The sequence below is a fragment of the Scyliorhinus canicula genome, chromosome 27 (assembly GCF_902713615.1).
Source record: "Scyliorhinus canicula chromosome 27, sScyCan1.1, whole genome shotgun sequence".
Classification (NCBI taxonomy): domain Eukaryota; kingdom Metazoa; phylum Chordata; class Chondrichthyes; order Carcharhiniformes; family Scyliorhinidae; genus Scyliorhinus; species Scyliorhinus canicula.
In genome coordinates, this window is record NC_052172.1 from 23,347,178 (window position 1) to 23,368,011 (window position 20,834).

The 20,834-nt window shown below is 47.9% G+C and overlaps 1 protein-coding gene across 1 annotated transcript in view; it reads right to left on the reverse strand.

The window, feature by feature from the left end:
* The window catches only part of LOC119957820 (leucine-rich repeat and fibronectin type III domain-containing protein 1-like protein), a 245,949-nt gene that overhangs the window by 86,640 nt on the left and 138,475 nt on the right, over positions 1-20,834 (reverse strand). The window contains exon 3 of the mRNA XM_038785952.1: positions 16,956-18,359. Coding sequence (XP_038641880.1) covers positions 16,956-18,340 — 1,385 coding nt within the window. The 5' untranslated portion in view covers positions 18,341-18,359. The remainder of the gene's footprint in view (positions 1-16,955; positions 18,360-20,834) is intronic.

The window sequence follows — 20,834 nt, forward strand, 5'->3', positions numbered from 1 at the left end:
GAGTGAGCAGATGTTAGGAAAGGGAGAGGGACACATTATCAGTGCCCTGACCCCTTTCGGGTCGACCCCACCAGGTGTAGGTTTTAGTGCCAGGGTGTATGTGTCATTGTGCCAGGTGCATGGCACCATTGGCAATGCCAGGAGGTGGGGACTGAAGGAGGGGGGGTGGCTGATCGGGGAGCTGGTGGGGGGGAGGGGGGGTGGCTGATCGGGGAGCTGCGGGGGGGGGGGGGGAGGGGGGGTGGCTGATCGGGGAGCTGGGGGGGGGTTGGATGTATTCAGGTGCGGGGATCAGGTCATCCCTCATGCGAGTGTGTTCTGGGGGGGCAGGGGGAGGGGTGTGGCTCATTATTCCCATGGTGGTGGGGTGGGGATGATGGCCTTCCTTCTCAGCAGGAGAGGGGTCAGGATTTGTATTGAGGAAGGCCTACCGACGGACTTTGCCCTTGGGCTGTGCTGGATTAGTGCAGCTCCAACAACGCTGAACAATCTCAACGCCATCCAGGCCAAAGCAGCCCCGCTTGATTGCTCCCCCTTCCACAAACATTCACTCCCTCCACCACCGATGCACAGCGGCAGCCATGTGCACCATCTGAAAGCTGGGCGGCAGTAACTGACTAAGGTTCCATAGACAGCACCTTCCAATCCCATGGCCACTACCATCTAGAAGGACAAGTGCAGCAGATACCTGGGAACCCCACCACCTGGATGTTTCCTCCAAGTCATTCACCACCTGACTTGGAAATATATCGGCAGTTCCTTCACTGTCGCTGGGTCAAACCCCTGGAGCCCCTTCCCTAACAGCACTGTGGGTGTACTTACATCACATGGACTGTAACAGGTTAAGAAGGCAGCTCACCATCACCTTCTGAAGGGCAGTTACTGCTGACCTATCCAGCGACACCCACACCCCATGAATAAATAAAAAAGGATAACATTTTGTCGATCTCAAAATCTGGCCAACATGTCATCCTCCATTCTCCATTTTCCCGCAGAATTCCTGGATTTGATAGTCGAGCAGCTGGAAATCACTGATTTCCCAAAATATATTTTTGGGCAGCAGTTATTTGGTGTCCGAGAGAGTAATTCCTGTGGAATTGAACTGCCCGCCGTCAATAGCAAAATGTTATTGACATGAGAAATTTGTGCAAAACCGAGTAACATAAACACCAAAACACACTCCAGGATTACAAGATTAAACTTTCTCAATCTCTTATACCACTTATCAAAATCCATAATATATTTCTCCATGGGTTGATCATCTGTCTTCTTAAATCTATCAAAGATTGACCTTGCTTCATATGCTTCCAGCAAATCATCCTGTTGGTGAAACCCATCCAAAAACTGCAATACAAGGTTCAATCCCGCTTTGTGATCCAAGTCCCATTCTGAAAATGCTTCACTCCCAACATTTTGCTGATATTGAAAAAGCCAAAGGCACATTCATGCTTCCGTTGGGATGACAGAGTGACTCGTGCACACATCGTATTTTTCCATTGCTAATATGTAAATCAGTGTCTAGTCAAAGCCCAAGATTCCACGTTGCTCTTCTCCCATTCTAAAACCGAGTTTGTCAGCCGCAGTATGTTCATTTCCCTCTCAGAGGACAGAGACAAATAATCATTATTCAGCATCCAATCACCAAAGCTTAATGTTCATCCTCTGCTGCCCTGTTAATTGCAATAATTGTATGCTGCGGAAGAACGTGTCTGAAACTAACCTGCACCTTAAAACGGTTTTCATTCCAAGACCGTAAAGTCACAGACTCTCCCGGTTCCTCCCAGACATGCAGAGCCAACTGGCATCGATCGTCTAACAATGATTTCCTAATCCTTCCTCAACTGGGAATAGCTGTGCTTAATTACTTAGTAAAAGCATGTACTTGTTTTCAGCACAATTGCCAAATTAATGTGCCCCTTGTTCACCCCACCCCCACCACTGCCTTGGCGCCTGTCAAAGATACATTGGTGCTGACCCGATGTGCTGGCTGACCTATTCCAATTCACTTTCAAAAGCCTCCATTGAACCTACCTCTGCCACACTCTCAGGCAGCGCAGTCCAGACCCTCCCCTCTTGCTGAGTGAAGAAATATTTTTCTCACATCGCTTTTTCTTATTTTGCCAATTATTTTAATCTGTGCCCTCTCGCTCTTAATCCTTTCGGGAACAGTTTCTCCCTGTCTGCTCTGTCCAGACGCCTCAGGATTTTGAACATCTCGATCAAATCTCCGTCCAAACTTCTTTTTGCCAATTTCACCAATTTCTTCAAAACTGGAGTTCCTCCTTGGATCCATTCTGGTGAATCTTTTCCGCTCTTTCTCCGATGCCTTCCCATCCTTCCTGTAGTGTGGCACCAAGAACTGGTCACAATACTCCAGCTGAGGTGATTCAACAATAACCACCTCGCTCTTGTACTCTGTGCCCTTACTAATAAAGGCCAGAAAACTATCGGCCAGATTCTCCGTTCCTGAGACTAAGTGTTGACTCCTGGGCAGGATTCATGGACTTGTACGACAGCAAAATTAGTGCCACACCTGGACCAATTGGACAACCGTTGAGGGGCTCACTCCAGTGCCATGTGGAACACGGTCAATTCTAATGGAAAACTGTGTTGGATTCGCCGGGGTCAGGATTGGCACTCGAGGGGCTGACAAGATTCAACCACATATGAACACTTCACTCCCCACACACACTCATCGTAGCCAACAAGGTGGTACTTGTTGTGCCGGAGCGCGCCAATTCCACTGATGGGTCTTCTGGGGCCAGAGGGTACCTAGAGGTGTGACCTGAGGGGGGCACCCATACGACTAGATTCACAGTGGGCAGTCAGCGGCATGTGCAGTCACATGGCTGCCTTGCGGGTTGTGGCAATGGCATCCCATCCCGTCCACTCTGACCCCACAGCCCACCTCCTGGCCACCCCCCCCCCCCCCCCCCCGCCATTAATCCCCAGGCCTTGGCCAAAGCCCCCCCAGCCAGCAGAACGACTGCCAGCACACTATGGCGATGTTGGACATTTTCCATAACCCCCCCCCCTCCCTCAGCAGCCACGGAGTCTGTTTCACAAATTTTGAAAGTACAAGTGAACGGCGGCGTCAGGAATTCCCCCTGATGGAGGCGGAGAATAGCGGACAACCCGGAGAATGCCGGGTCAGGCCCACGAATGATATGCCAAACTTGTTTACTGTATGTGCAGAGTGGAACGCATTGAATTGCGCTGGAGAATTGTGCTTTTGTGTGAGCCTGGTGCCCACCACAATTTTGGCATCAAAACTGATGTTTTATTAACCCTGATCTCAACCTGTCCTTCACACTTCTCGGATTTGAACTCTATCTGCCACCAATCCGTGCACTCCACCAACTTGTCTTTGTCCTTCTGAAATTCTACACTCTGTTGGCCTCACAGTTTACAATAATTCCAAATTTCATATCATCCACAAATGTTTAAATTGTTCCCTGTGCACGAAAGTCTTGGTCATTAACATATTCAGAAAAAGCAAGGACCCCGACAGTGACTCCTGAGGAACATCACTGGAAACTTTCCCCCAGCTTGAAAAACATTCAATAACCATTTATCTCCGTTTCCTGTCACACGGTCAATCTCATATCCATGTTGCTATTTTCCCTTTCATTCCGTGAGCGTTAAACTTTCTACAAATCTGTTGTGTGGAATTTTTGACCCTTTTGTGACATATATGAAATATTCAGAATCACAAAGAACACCACATGGTACCAGGAGTGTGTTCCTAAAAGTAAGCAGTGAGTTCAGAAAGTGAGTTTAGCTTCTGAGAAGAAAAGAAGAACAATCACGCTGCGACATAGATCTCAGAGACAGCACCAAGCTACTGATCATACGATGGAAGGTCTGAAAAAGCCAGAAGACTTCAGGACGACCAGTAAACTAAGTCTAAACTGGAAAAATTTCAAATAGCAATTCCTCTTTCTGATCACCACAAAGCCCCGTGCAAACATGATTCAAAGATATCACCTCAGGTAACTTCCTCCAGCCCCACAATCCTCCAAGAACTCTGTGTTCCTTTAATTCTGCACTTTTCTGCATTGCCGAATTCTTCATCTCCACCGTTGGCTGCTGTGCCTTCAGCTGCCTTCACCGGAAGTCTGAAATCCCCTCCCGAAAACAACCCACATCTTTATCTCTCTGTTATGACTTTCCTTAAAAGCTACCTCCTTGAGCAAACTATCCGTTATCTGCAATAATATCCCCTTATTTCTCCATGTCTCGCCCCTATAAAGAGGGTGAGAATCCCAGCCTGAGTAGACTTTGCTCTTTTGAACTCCATGCTCTTCCCAAAGTCTGTCATCTTCACTGCGATCTATCCGCAACATCGGGTCACAGAACAGAATCCCCAACACTGAGGCCTTGCACAGTGCTGCTCCCCTGGAATTAATACCTCAGCTTCACTGGGTCGAGTATGTGGATCACATGGAGGATTCCCATAGGCCAAAGGCAGCACTCGACAGTCAGCTCTGCAGGGGAACCAGCAACACACCCCAAAATTAGATATAAAGACAATCAGGGTTTGAAATCTGTATCCCAAATATCCCCAAAGTGTCATCGAACGATTTCAACAACTGAGGAGAAGAGTCAAGTTCCTTCAAGGTAATTGGGTGCACCGCAAAGCTAATGCTTCTCTCCATCCTTCCAACACCGACTTCATTTACAGTATTTATTGTCAGTCATGCAAATCGAGACTTGGCCTCTAACATCGCACGTGAGACCACATCAACCAGGGCTGTAAACTGGTCTTTTTATGTTGCTCAATACTGTCAAAGCAATGGGAGAATCCATCATCTCCTGATGTGGTCTGGTGTCAGTTTCTGTCTGATAGTCTTTCTATGAAGTAGCTTGAGAAACTATTACATTACAAGGTGGTATATAAATATGAGCTGTTTTTAAAACGCTATAAAAATTATTAATTACTGCATGAGTAGCTGTCAGTTCAGCGCGCGAGTTACACCAAAGTGGGGCCTGTCTGTTTAAACTGGCTGGGATGTACTGCGTCTGAACATACAGACAAGGAGCAGGAGTGGGCCATTCGGCCACTCGAGACTGGTCTACATTTAATATTACCATGCCTAATCTGATGGTAGCCCCAAGGGCGAGATTCTCCAGCCATTCATTCATGGCGGGATTCTCTGATCCCATTGCTAACGCAGCCCCGAACGTGGGTTAGCCAGAAGCGTGGGGAGGCTTCACGGTAAATCCCATTGACAAGCAGGGGGGGAAGATAGACTCCCGATGCCAGCGAACAGCCCGCCGAATTCCCCATCCTCACTAGCAGCGGTCGGGGGAAGGATCGCAATGGAGATTGCGGTCTATACATAAATGCATAGAACATACAGTGCAGAAGGAGGCCATTCGGTCCATCGATTCTGCATCGACCCACTTCCACCCTATCCCCATAATCTAATAACCCCTCCTAACCTTTTTGGACACTAAGGGCAATTTAGCATGGCCAATCCACCTAATCTGCACGTCTTTGGACTGTGGGAGGAAACCGGAGCACCCGGAGGAAACCCACGCAGACACGGGGAGAACGTGCAAACTCCGCACAGTGACCCAGCAGGGAATCGAACCTGGGAACCTGGCGCTGTGAAGCCACAGTGCTATCCACTTGTGCTACCGCGCTGCCCACTTTGCATCCCACCTACCCACAGTAACTTATCACCCCCTTGCTTATCAAGAATCCATCTACCTCTGTCTTAACGATAATCAAAGACTCTGCTTCCACTGCCTTCACAGGAAGTAAGTTCCAGAGAGTCATGACCCTCTGAGTGAAAATGTGTTGCTTCATCTACGTTTTAAATGGCCGACCCCTTATTTTTAAACAGTGACACCTAGTTCTAGATTCTTGCACAACAGAATACGTCCTTTCCACATCCATCCAGAATCTGACATGTTTCAATCAAGTCACCCGTTACTTTTCTAAACTCCAGAGGGTACAAGCCTAACCTCTCCAACGTTTCATCAGAATGTCTCCACCCTTTCCTCCGCCCATTCCAGAGAATGGTCTGATAAACCTCGAACTGCTTCCAACACATTTAAATCCTTCCTTAAACAATGTATAATTCTGATCGCCACACCACCAGAAGGATGTGGATGCTCTGGAGAGGGTACAGAAGCCGTTTACTAGGATGTTGCCTGGTATGGAGGGCATTAGCTATGAGGAGTGGGGAGATAAACTCAGTCTGTTCTCACTGGAACGATGGAGGTTGAGAGGCGACCTGATAGAGGTCTACAAGATTATGAGTGGCACGGACAGAGCGGATAGTCAGATGCTCTTTCCTAGGGTAATAGAGTCAAGTACTAGGGGGCATAGGTTTAAAGTGCGTGAGGAAATGTTTAGAACGGATGTGCGAGGCAAGTTTTTTTACACAGAGGGTGGTAAATATATGGAACGCTCTGCCTGGGGAGGTGGTGGGAGCAGGTACAATAGCGGCATTTAAGGAGCATCTAGACAAATATATGAATAGGGTGGGAATGGAAGGATACGGGCTCCGTAAGTGCAGACGGTTTTAGTTTAGGCAGGTACCATGGTTGGCGCAGGCTTGCAAGGAGGGCCGAAGGGCCTGTTCCTGTGCTGTATTGTTCTTTGTTCTTCGAGGCCAGTACTGTCCACAATACTCCAGATGTGGTCTCAGCAGTGTCCTGTACAACTGAAGCATAACCTCCCCACTTTTATAATCAATTGCCCGAGAAATGAATGATGACATTCTATTAGCTTTGCGAATTGTGGCCATTTCGATGGCCGTACTCTTCCAGCCCTGCTCAGTATTTGTCCACTGCTAGTTATCGGGCTGACTGCTACAATCCTAAAAACCGGAACTGCTCAAATCTTCTCTTGGTGTTCAGTATAACAATGCTCAAAATGTTATTCCTAAGATCCAAATACACTGGGCAGGCCCGTCCTCTGGAGCTGGGAACCAGAGACCGGGATGGTTTCCCATTCCCAAATCCATCTCCAGGGGCAAGTGGTGATTTCCATGGGGAGCTCACCCATTGGTCTGGAGACAGGTCAGCCGTCCAATGAGGGATGGTAGGCGGGCTCTGAAAACTGGAGGGCCAATCAGAGGCCTTTCAGCTTGAAAGGAGCAGCTAGTTGCTTGCAATAAGGCCGAGTCAGATGCTTCAAGGTGGAGCCATTCATAGAACATAGAACATAGAACAGTACAGCACAGAACAGGCCCTTCGGCCCTCGATGTTGTGCCGAGCCATGATCACCCCACTCAAACCCACGTATCCACCCTATACCCGTAACACAACAACCCCCCCCCCCCCTTAACCTTACTTTTTAGGACACTACGGGCAATTTAGCATGGCCAATCCACCTAACCTGCACATCTTTGGACTGTGGGAGGAAACCGGAGCACCCGGAGGAAACCCACGTACACACGGGGAGGACGTGCAGACTCCGCACAGACAGTGACCCAGCCGGGAATCGAACCTGGGACCCTGGAGCTGTGAAGCATTTATGCTAACCACCATGCTACCGTGCTGCCCTCAATTCTCTCAATAATATTTTCAAATTGATATTTAAATGTGTATTTTACAGCTAGATCGTCCTGAGGGGGATGATGAGGAAGGAGAGGGTTGTGGGGGTGGGTTGCGGGAGTGGGTTGCCGTTACCCCCTCATCCCAACACCTCATCTTCAAACATTCCCCCGGAGTAAGATGGAAGCTGAGGAACTGGCACATCAGCAAACCACAACAACTATCTTTAACTCCCATCAGCTACCAATCCCAGCCCCACTGGTTAACACTGCTGCCTCACAGCACCAGTGGCCCGGGTTCAATCATCCCCCTTGATTACTGCGCGGAGTCTGCACCTTCTCCCCGTGTCTACGTGGGTTCCCGTTTCCTCCCACAGCCCAAAGATGTGCAGGTTAGGTGGATGGGCCATGATAAAATTGCCCCTTAGTGTCCAGGGATGTGCAGGTTAGGTGGGGGTATGGGGATAGGGCCGGGGAATGGGCCTAGGTGGAGTCCTCTTTCAGGGGTTTGATGCAGCCTTGTTGGGCCGAATGGCCTCCTTCTGCACTCATAGCATCATATTCCATGTTTCTATCTAACTTGTCCAGGACTAACAGCAACACAATTGCACATCTTCATCTGTCGACACTGCCTCACAATTGACGTTTGAATTCATTCCAATACCCACTGCATTCACTTATTCCCTCGTAGCATCATTTCCTCCCTCGGTTTTCCTTTCCCTTTAAAATCCCCAGTCTCCCACTCTGATCTTTCTGTCCTTGGCCTGCTGCAGTATTCCATTGAAGATCAATGTCAACGTGAACAACAGAACCTCACCTTTCAACTTGCCATTCATTCTACAGCCTTCTCGACTCAACATTGAGTTCAACAAATTTCGATCATAACTGCATCCATTTTATTTCATTTGAGGTGTGTAACCACCCACACCTCATCTGGTCATTTTGGTTCTTCACTTTACCCATTACTACCCTCTTCAGCTTTGGTTCCATGAAACCTTTTACCATGTAACCTCTCCTGCCCTCCAGCCCACTACAATCCTTTCCTTTTGTTCTTCCTTCACCACCAACTGCCCTCCCTCCCCATCGCCCCCCCCCCCCTCCATCCCCCCCCCCCCCCCCCCCCTCCCTCCACTTGCTCAAAACCTATTACATTTCAATCTTTCCTCAGTCGTGATGAAAAAGGTCATCAAGCTGAAATGTGGGGTTGGATTTTCACCGAGTCAGAGAGATTCGGTAGTGGGATGAAAATGGCAGTCGGGGGCCACATTCCGGGATTCCAGACCCTGTTCAATATGTTATGGGCCAGGGTTTAGAGAACACCGAGGTATGTCATGGAGTTCACCTGACCCACAACTGTTTGTAGACTTTGGTTACGAGGAGCACAAGGGCCCACTTTTCAGGTGTTATTTTAACAGAGGCCTTCAGCACTTTTAAACAAAACAAAGTTTATTCTACAAATTCAGTTAACATTTTATAAACACACACAGTAAGCATTTATATCAACTACAAACATAAATACCCCACACAGCTACAGTTCTATATATATATATATATATATATATAAAAAGCTTAATAACTTCCCTTTCAACTGTCTCAATTTGATAACAACACCCAATACTAGAAAAATCTTTTTAACAAAACAGTAGGGTTGAATTCTTTACATAAAATATTTAGCACTTTTAAATTATCAAGTGATGGGGACACCTTTTAACATACAGAGAGAGAGACCAGAGAAGCCTTCTTTGTCTGAATGCAGCTTCCAACAGTGTAAATCGAAAGTAAAACTTCAAGCCACAGCCAGCTTCCAGCTCAAAACGAAAGTAAAATCCAGAGCCACAGCCCAGCTCCACCCACACAATGACATCACTGAAGCCATACGACAATACAAACATTCCTTAAAGGGACATTCCCATGACAAATAGCAAAACCTGCAAGCACTCCAAATCCTCATTACGGTGTGTAAATAAACATTGTGAAATTGACAGAAGAGATCAGAGAGCCAGAGCTGTTAATCAAGCAATGTTTTGCCTGGGGTTCAGATGTTTCAACGGGCCAATGGATTTCTGGGCTGTCAGCCAAGAATACACAATGCGTCTGTTTGATTGACACTTTTGTTAGCCTATGGTAAAATAAGAGATTTTTTTAAAAGAAAATGGAACATGGTCATGGAACGACTGTACTTTTTAAAGCTTTCTTTACACAGTCCATTGTCACTATTGGGTCATTGATTCTATGTAGAGACTTGTGGGTAAATGGGCATCAAAGTGCAACACCTTTGCATGGAGAATTGATGGGGAGGCAACCTTGGCATGGGTGGGGCATGGTGAGTGTAAAGAGGGTGAGGAGGTGTGAGGTGATAGAGAGCCTTAATTGTTTCATTCTAAACAGGAAGGAAGCTCCACAGGGCCTTTCAGTCTCCCTATGGTAGCAAGTCCCGACGGCTGCCTACAAACATTTTTCCAGGTCAGCAGGGCCGACGACAGGGGGTATCTGACCCCAGAATGAAAATCCCGTCTTTCTGGGCACTTCCCTTGAGCCGGGGGGGGGGGGGGGGGGGGGGGCTGAGGTTTCACAACACCCCCCTCCCCCTCCCGCAGCCCGCCTCACTATTAACTCTGTTTCTCTCTTTCCAGCCACGCTGGCCAGTCCATTGAGCACTGGGCTAGCTGACCAGGAAAACAATTTCCAGGATTTTCTGTTTTTATTTCAGATTTCCAGCCTCTGGAGCATTTTGCTTTTGCACTGCGACAGTGATTTCCACAGAGACATGGCAGTGCCATCCTCACCCTGCTGTGCGGCTCTACATCCACTCACAGAAGGTGGTAAGGTTCAGTGACCTCTCCCTTGGCGAAGCATAGGAACCTCAGATGCTGCACGCTGCTTAGGCAGGGATGGGAATACCTTTGCGGGTGTGATCTTCACCTCCCTTATTACGATTCCAGACCAAACCCCAACAGAAACTAGGATACTGGAACAAAACCCCAATATGTTAGTTTATTTTGTAAGACAATGCAGACAGAATGATTCACTCCAGGAGTCATTGCACAAAGAAATAAAGATTTGGTATTTTTAAAACAGAACGTTATTATTAACACAATATTAAACTCTTTAATATCACACTAAAAATAGCTTACAATTACCTATTAAACAATATTACTCAACACAGTTAATACAATAACCTTAATTGCTTTCTCTATTTCCAATTAAACAACAAAATGAAAAAACATACAACTCTCAATCCATCCCACATCCCAACAGCACAGGGTAATACTTACTTTCCAGAACAAATTTGGCTCCTGTTCGAACCCCTGCAGACTCGAGTGGACATCTTCAAACAATGTTCAACTGGTTTGTTTCAGTTTCCCCCTCATCCTCAGACAAGTCTACACTGCTTTAAAAACTCTTAATCCTTTTTATAACCATCCTTTTGTGAGAGCAAAAGACTTTACTTGTGGTCTAAAAGGGTTAGCCAGTTGAGACTTCAACTCAAAATGTCTGAATACCTTTGTTCCACCCAGCAATGACATCATCTCCCCAGGCTGAAAACACATTAATTCCCCAGGGGCTCCCCTTAGTCAAACAACAGTGAATTAGCTCAGACCCTTGACTCAGGTCAATTTCACCTCTGGCTCCTAAAAGCTTTCTGTTCTTGCAAAACATGACTACTGCAGTCGAACAGACTCTAACCCCAGACTTTTAACCCCTAAATTGCCCAATGTATAGAATCCAATATAGCGAATAACCTACTTTTGTCACATCTTCCCATCTCAGCTGCCTGCATTCCAGATCCATATCGGATATCGGCCCAGAGAGGAGAATGGGCCCTCATTGCAGGCATTCTCCTGGAGGGCTTTCTAACCTCCCTGTCAAACTCCAATACTGGTCTCTCGTCAATGCAAAATCCTTTCTAATCTCCTCCAGAAAATAACTCACTCAGGAATCCCATGTTTGAGAGGGCGGCACGTGGCACAGTGGTTAGCATTGCTGCCTACGGCGCTGAGGACCCAGGTTCAAATCCCAGCCCTAGGTCACTGTCCATGTGGAGTTTGCACGTTCTCCCCGTGTCTGCGTGGGTTTCACCCCCACAACCCAAAGATGTGCAGATTAGGTGGATTGGCCACGCTAAATTGCCCCCTTAATTGGAAAAAAAATAATTATGTGAAATTTATTTGAATAAAAATAAATCCCATGTTGGTACCTTTAAATAGCACAAGTGAGGAATCCAGGGGAGGCGAGTGCAGTGGAGGAGCAGGAGAGGGGATCATCGAGCAGCTTAATCACCTGTCCAGTTGTGAGTGTTTAAAAGGTGCCTTTTTTTCAAACTTGCCATGCCCAAAATGGCAGCCAGAGTGCCAAATCGACAGGAAATGCTGTTGGTCTACACATTTTGGACACTAGTACACACACGGCATCCCCACATGGGACCCCTTCAAGAATGAGGGTGTCCAGTCACTATTGTTGGAGGCTAGATACTGTGCACTGAGCTCAGAATTAGTGCTTCTCTCAATGTTGATGTGGGCGTCTCCGGTCCAATATTGAATATTGTTAGAATCCAGAGAATTCCCAGGGTACAGAAGGAACCCATTTGGCCCATCAAGTCTGAACTGACCCTCCAAAAGAGCTCTCAATCTTGGCCCATTCCCCGCCCTATCCCCGTAACCCTGCACATTGATCATGGCCAATCCACCTAACCTGCACATCTTTGGACTGTGGGAGGAAACCGGAGCACCCGGAGGAAACCTATGCAGACACGGGAAGAACGTGCAGACGCCGCACAGTCACCCGAGTCCGGAATTGGACCCTGGCGATGTGAGGCGGCAGTGCTAACCACTGTTCATTGACTCCTGCTGATAAATTCTTGTGGGAACTGCAGCCACTTGCAATTTGATGGAGCTTTTACCTTCGGTGTCTGACAAGGGGAGAATGTAGTAATTGAAACACAAGTGGCAAGGGAAGTGACTGAAGGCATGGTCAAATAGGGCGGTTTGTGAATACAGAAAGGAGAGGGTGTTGCAGATGTCAGAGACAGAACTGACTCAAAGATCTGGGCCGGAATTCTCCAGCCATTGGGATTCTATTTTCCTCTCGATAACACTCTCCCAGCCGTGGGTATCACGGCGGTGTGGGGCAGCATCATTGACAAACAGCGGGAGTGTAGAACCCCCCGCCAGCAAACACCGCAGTGCCAAGAGACCCGGGGCTGGGGGGACGGGAGAATCTGAGTGATGGTGATCGCAAAGTGGCGACAAAAGTGTGGATTTCAGCCAGTGATGCTACGGAGGAGGAGAAGATGTAAAGGGTGTCAGGGTCAAACAAAGATCATAGAGGCGGAGTTCAACCGAAAGAAATTCAATTATACAAAAAATACTTTGAATTGTTGTGCACTTATGAGGAAATTAACACTGATACTCACAGCACAATAACTACTGATGTCTGTGGTACAATTACTGTTGAGGACTATGACAATGAACATTGACAAATGTACCATTCTCATCTCTAACTAACCTGACGTATGTATTGCCACAAGAATGATGTTATCTCTTTGTGTGGAAACATGGACAGACATTTCTTTCATGTTTGTGTTGTTGAGGTTCCTCAGCAAGCTTGAGCAGCCGGACAGCCTCAAACCCTGCTCTGCCCCAGCTGCTCCACAGTGCAGACTGACACGGGGACATTTGGCTCCTCCACTTGGTGACCTTTCACCGTTTGGAGCTCAACTCCCGCTGTCACAAAGAAGGGTCAGAGAATCATTGGGCAGCAGGCACCGTCAGCACCTGGGGTAGGAAGTCCAGATTACTGAGATCACACAGGAGGAGGGGGAGGGGGAGGAGGGGGAGGGGGAGGAGGAGGAGGGGGAGGAGGGGGAGGGGGAGGGGGAGGGGGAGGGGGAGGAGGAGGAGGGGGAGGGGGAGGAGGAGGAGGGGGAGGGGGAGGTGGAGGAGGGGGAGGGGGAGGAGTAGGAGGGGGAGGCAGGGGAGCGGGAGGTGGAGGAGGGGGACACGGGTGAGGGGGAAGAGGAGGAGGAAGAGGGGGAGGAGGAGGAGGGGATGAGGGTGAGTGGGAGGAGGAGGATGAGGGGGAGGAGGGGGAGGGGAGGAGGAGGAGGGGGACAAGGGAGAGGGGAGGACGGGGAGCGGGGAGGAGGAGGAGGGGGATGAGGGGGAGGGGACGAGGAGGGAAGGAGGGGGAGGAGGGAGGGAGGAGGAGGGGACAGGGAGGAGGAGGAGGACGGGAGGGGATGAGGGGGAGGAGGAGGGGGAGGAGGAGGAGGAGAGGAGGAGGAGGAGGGGAGAGGGAGGAGGAGGAGGGGAGGAGGAGGAGGACGAGGGAGAGGGGAGGACGGGGAGCAGGGGGGGGAGGAGGAGGAGGGGGAGGAGGAGGAGGAGGAGGGGGGAGGAAGAGGAGGAGGAGGAGGAGGAGGAGGAGGAGGAGGAGGGGAGGGGGAGGAGGAGGAGGGGGAGGAGGAGATCTCCTCAGCTGCCCATGGGTTGTTAAGGGATAGGAAGCCCCTCCTGCCAATCACCCGGTCGGCAGTGCCAGCCCTGTGCTCTGGTAGTAAATGGGTGACACGCCCGTTAACATCCGAGCAGGTCTTCCCACAAACGTTTACGCTTGCTTGCAACAAACCGGCACCTCCCTCAAGCTATCATAATACATCTGGGGAGGAAGCAGGATTAGGCTATTGAGTTGGAGGATCAGCCATGATCGTGATGAATGGCAGAGCAGGCTGGAAGGGCCAAAAGGCCTCCTCCTGCTCCTATCTTCTATGTATCTATGTATCTATGTCTAACCCAAAGTACTGATCTGTCCTCGTCCCATTTCCTTGACGGTCCCCATTTTACAGGAGTTCTGTTATGTACGAACACAATTCCATGTCACACCGATTAAAAAGGTGGATTCCGCCCATTCTCCTTTCCTCCCCGACAGCCGATTCCTCTGGTTCAGACTGGAAGGAGCCACTTTGCGAGGCAGCAGCTGAACATTAAATATCTTCCTTCCTTTTGATCCATTGCTGACAAGTACCTCACAGCTCATTACTTTGAAGCTTGCAAAAGCAATAACTGAAAACTAATCTCGCAGAGAGTCCCTGTTCAGGCAGCTGAACTTTCACTTTTTCCCCACAATTACCATGACACCTCGGTTCTTATTTAAAGGACGCTCCAGTGAATATGTTCAATCCGCCCAAGATAAATATCCCTCCTGATGAGGCGAGCTGTGTTTTGGATGGGAGACGTGCGTGAACTCAGTCCCTGACACAGATGTTTGGTGCCTCGCTCATTAACCTTTGGCGAGATGCCCAAAAACGCTCAACGTGGTGGCAAGATTCCATGTCCCAGGAACATTCCAGGCTGAAGCCAACCTCTTACAGGGTACAAAAAATCAATTCGATCTGTTATACTGAGATCTTAAGAAATGGTATTTAATGGATAAATGTACATTTCCTATTCCTGGGGGGAGCGTGAATCTTTTACAGCTTCTGGGATTCATCCTTTTAACTCATTCAGGATTTTCCACTCTCCTCAATCCGAGATTCACAAGGCACTCACAGAGAGTGGGAGAAAATCCACTTCAATATCACTGGGTTCCACTGCCACAGTTTGGAAATGCTTTCACTGTGACCCAATGAAGTAGTCACGGAGAATCTGCATCGTCACCATGACCTTGCGTGGACAGAATGAACAGTTCACTGGCTCATGGGTTGCCTCCCATCTTTATTGAAATGATGAGTTACCCTTGTGCGATTTTGGCCTCCTGCTCGGCGCAATATTAAATTGACCCAATTGCCGTGAATGACCTTGAAAGATCCCATTGGAGTTTACCGTGTGAATGGGGGTGTACGCTCCGGATATCCGTTCCTTCATCCCAGCAGTTTTCCTTGAAGAGATATTTGATGGTAGCCCCAGTAACGATTCTCACTCCACCCTCCATCGCCCCATCCCTCCCTATCTCTGTCATTGAATTTACAGTGCAGAAGGAGGCCACACGGCCCATTGAGTCTGCACCGGCCTTGGAAAGAGCACCCCAGTCAAGCCCACACCTCCACCCCATCCCAGGAACCCCACCTCACCTCTTTGGACACTAAGGGCAATTTAGCGTGGCTAATCCACCTAACCCGTACATCTTTGGACTGTGGTAGGAAACCGGAGCACCCGGAGGAAACCCACGCAGACACGGGGAGAACGTGCAGACTCCGCACACACAGTGACCCAAGCGAGTAATCGAAATTGGGACCCTGAAGCTGTGAAGCAACTGTGCTAACCACTGTGCTACCGTGCTGCCCTACTCTGTAATCTCCTCCAGTCTCATAACCCAACAGGAGACGCGTGGGTCTCTAATTCCGGCCTCTTAGGCAATCTGTCTTCAATGTGTGTGTATCTCTCTCTCTCTCTGACACTCATTAAAACTTGCCCATTTGGCCAAGGCTTTGGTCATCTGCTCTATAATTATCTTCTGTAATTATAACAGTGCTTAGCACTGTTGCTTCACAGCACCAGGGTCCCAGGTTCGATTCCTGCTTGGGTCACTGTCTGTGCGGAGTCTGCACGTTCTCCCCGTGTCTGCGTGGGTTTCCTCCGGGTGCTCCGGTTTCCTCCCACAAGTCCCGAAAGACGTGCTGTTAGGTGAATTGGACATTCTGAATTCTCCCTCTGTGACCCGAACAGGCGCCGGAATGTGGCAACTAGGGGCTTTTCACAGTAACTTCATTGCAGTGTTAATATAAGCCTACTTGTGACACTAATAAATATTATTGTTATTATTATGTTGTTTTATAATTCCCTTGGGAATCACTGTGTAACATTCTATTACATTACAGGCACCTATATAAATGCACATTGTTGTTGATTGATGCTTCCCCTTCACCTCTCAGGGAACCAGTGAAGTCTGTGCTCATGGCATTCCTCCAACCATATGACCGAGAGAGGAAGCTGCTGCCACATTGAACCATATCCACAAGTCTCACGGCTGTCCAGCCTATTACACAACACAGCAATAAAATGTCTTGGGGCTCGCTGTACTGCTGGTGCTGGCCTCATTCTGATACGAGTTATACTGTTTTCCGCGCATCACACGCTGATTAGCAACAATGGGATTTCGCACCAGCATCGAAGGTGAGGAGATGGTTAAACTTTATTGCTAAAAGAGTACTTAGATTAAGAAATAATATTAACATTACCAACATTAGATATCTGAAATATTGCTCTGACAGCTGCAGTATAAGTGACTTATTAAATTATAAAACACCCTCATTAAATCTTTGCAATTAAAATACTTTCAATGAAAAGTCTGCAATTTCCAACAGATACGTTTTGCTTATTTCCTCCAAGTACTTGGCATAGTTTTGCTGATTACAGCCTGCAGCACATTCCCTTTCTGAGTTAGTCTTGAATTATATTTTGTGTTTCGTTATTTTCTTTCTGGCCAAATAAAAAATGTTCGATTTACCTGTAAACGAGGATGTCGTCCGATGAACTGTTATACTGGACTTGAAACATGCGGATTGCAGGGATGTTTCGCTGTGAGGGCCACCGGATCTGTACCGAGGATGAAGTAAGGTCCGTTGCTATGACCTTCTTATCCTGGGCAGCCTTTGTGTCATTAGCAACGGGCGGTGAACCTGATTTGGCGGAAGTGGTGATGTCGGACGAACCCGGGTCTGGTTCTTTGATGTTATTTGTACCGTTGGCAAAATGGGGGAGAGGATTGACAACTAACTCGACTTCTACCATGGCGTCTCCAGCCGCATTGGACGCAAAGCAAGTGAAAGTTCCGCTATCTTTAGGGGTGGCGATGAGGATGTGCAGTGTGCCATTTTCATTGGTGATGGCCCTGGACGAATTCGAAATTAGTCGCCCTTCTGGAGAAGTCCAGTGAATGGATGGATCAGGGTCCCCAACTGCTTTGCATTTCAAATTTGCTCTTTGACCCTCCATGACAAACGTCTTGGATGTGTGTCGTGTGATTAGTGGAGGATCACAGGTAAATTCCTCCTCGGGTATGAACCAGAAATATTTACCCATTAAATGAGGCGGTGAGGCACAAGTCTCAAGGTCATCCTCCCTGGTAAGTCGCCGCAACCAGAGCAGTTCACAGTTGCAATGTAATGGGTTCCCACCAAAGCTGAGCACAAGTGACGATAGCGGGGAGCCTTTTGTCTTTGCATACATCTTGACTCTTAGAAACAAGGGATCGGGGGGTAACTTATGAAGTTTATTGGAGGTCATGTCCAGTCGAGCCAGCTTGTGAAGGTTGGAAAATGTCCCTTCTGGGACAAAGTCAATCAAGTTATGGTCCAGACTGAGAGAGTTAACATTTGTCATTTTGCCAATAGTTTCCCAAGGCAGATTCTCCAGGTTGTTGTAAGAGAGATCCAGATCTTCAAGCGACGTGATGAAGTCATCAAAAGAGCTGGCAGCAATGTAGTGTAGCTGATTGTTGCTAAGGATCAGGTGTCGGAGATTCATTAGGCCGTTGAAGTGCTCGAGGTGGACAATGGTCAGTCTGTTGCTGTCCAGGTGTAAAGCACGAAGACCTCTTAGATCGGCGAAAGTGTGAGGCATGATCTGGCTGATTGTATTCCTCGACAAGGTGAGGTGGACGAGGCTCGTCATGTTGGCAAAGTCTTTCCTCCTGAGCGTGGTGATGAAGTTGTCGGTCAGGCGCAGCTCCACAGTCCTCCTGTCAATGAACGATGGCACGAAGAGAAGGCCAGTTTTGGCACAGAGGATGGCGAGGGAAGGGGACAGGTTTTGGCAGATGCAGCGCTTTGGGCAAAGCTGAGCCCTCACAGCCATGCTGAGCAGGAGCAGAGAGAAGAGGAACCTCTCCATCGTCAATCAGACCAGCAAGCTAGGAAAAGACAATAAAAAACAATTAGCACCAACCGAAGGATTTTTTTTAAAAAATCCAATGCATTTCTGACATTATATTTGCAATGTGGAATTTCCTTCTTCCAACCTGAAATAAAACCCTTTCATTCCACTTCTTTCTTTGTTTAGAACACAGAACATAGAACATACAGTGCAGAAGGAGGCCGTTCGGCCCATCGAGTCTACACCGACTCACTTAAGCCCTCACTTTCACCCTATCCACGTAACCCAATAACCCCTCCTAAACTTTTTGAACACTAAAGGTAATTTATCATGGCAAATCCACCTAACCTGCACGTCTTTGGACTGTGGGAGGAAACCGTAGCACCCGGAGGAAACACACGCAGACACGGGGAGAACGTGAAGTCTCCTCACAGACAGTGACACAGCGGGGAATCGAACCTGGGACGATGTTTAATAAATGTATATTCAAGGGGCTGCCCAAGGCATCAGTAAATTTGGAAGAGGAGCTGCACATTCTGTCCCTCTAGCCTGCTTTGACATTCGATGGAGAGGCTGACCTGCTCCTTAACTCCTTTCCCACCGATCCTGCTCGCCTTGTGTCACCGTTACGTAGACTTTCGGTGATGAGACCACAGATGTGTTATTTATCAGGAATGTTTTCATCTTCTTCCTGATTATATAGGGAGCAAATATTTCCTTAACTTTCTTCCCAGTTATTCCATTTTCCATTATTGCTGCGTTGATAGAATTCCAATTGATCAAACCACTTTCTATTCCTATTCACCAATGGATGAAAAGCCCAAATCTTTCATTTCTAATTGGACAAAGTATCTCCAGAAAGGAGAACAATTAAACACAGCATCCTGGTTGAGGAATAATTATTTCCCAATTATCCGTCATTCTTTTATTCAACACATTGAAATTTGGCAAATTGAACTTGTAGGATCCTAGGAGCTGGGGTTGGCCATTCAGCCCCTCCAATCTTCTCCACCATTCAGTTAGATCATCGTTGATCTACTACCTTAACACCTGCACTTTTCTCACACTTACCCCATAACCCTTGATATCGTTCGTCTGTGGAAATCTACCATCCACCACCTTGAACCTACTAGGTGATTCAGCTTTCACAGCCCTCTGATTTGATTTGATTTAATTTATTATTGTCACATGTATTAGTATACAGTGAAAAGTATTGTTTCTTGCCTGCTGACCAAACAATACATACCGTACACAGGGAAGGAAGGAGAGACTGCAGAATATAATGTTACAGTTATAGCAAGGTGTAGTGAAAAGATAGAAAGATCTTGGATAGAAAACTCCAAAGTTTCACCAGCCTACGGTGCCTGTTCAGGTGCATCGAGGGAGAATTCAGAATGCCCAATTCACCTAACAAGCACGTCTTTCAATACTTGTAGGAGGAAACCGGAGCACCCGCAGGAAACCCACGAAGACACGGGGAGAACGTGCAGACTCCGCACAGACAGTGACCCAAGCCGGGAATCGAACCTGGGACCCTGGAGCTATGAAGCTGTGCTACCATGCTGCCCACATGCTGAGGAGGAAAGTTAGACAAAGGAGAACCAGTGGACGTGATTTATTTAGATTTCCAGAAGGCCTTTGACAAGGTACCGTCATCTATGGGGCCCCATATCTAAGGAAGGATGTGCTGGCCTTGGAAAGGGCCAGAGGAAGTTCACAAGAATGATCCCTGGAATGAAGAGCTTGTCGTATGAGGAACGGTTCAGGACTCTGGGTCTGTACTCGTTGGGAGTTTAGAAGAATGAGGGGGTGAATCTGTGGAACTCATTGCCACAGAAGGCTGTGGAGGCCAAATCACGAAGTGTCTTTAATTCTGCTTCTATGTCTTATCGTCTTCCCCCAAAGTCCTCTGTAGAAGGCTCTCCTCCCCCAAACTGGATGGTTTTCTGCAGTGTAGCCAAAGCCTTTCAAATGCTTTTTGCAAATGAAAAATTAACATGAATGCGTTTCCCATCTGTCCCCAAAATCATTTAAGTCACGAACCTTGTAAAGTGAAATGATGAAAAATAAATTATCTTGATGTCAGTAGAATTCCTTGACTGTATTTTAGACTTTCCCACAGGCCAGGCAGGGATAACGAATTCGCTGAGATACGGGAGAAATTGTTACCGTTTCAATTTAAGTTGCGCTAAAGGGTGGGAGAGACCCTGACAAAGGGATTGCAGCCTATCCCCAGCAGACATGTCACCATAAAGGAGCTGGACCCTCCAATCTGTCTCGCTGCCTGCCTTTCCATCGTTAACTGAAACTTGAAGCCATAAACAGGTGGATTAACTTTCTAACTTCTCGTGAATATGGAGCATTCTCACTGACCAAGACGTAGCCTGCTCCATCCAATTTGTCTCTCTGGTGCCTGTAAAATTAGGAAGGTCTCCCTGAACATTCTGAGAATCTTGAGTGTTGGAGCTGAATGCGTTTTGTTGCTTCCATTAGTCACTGGGCACACCTCGCC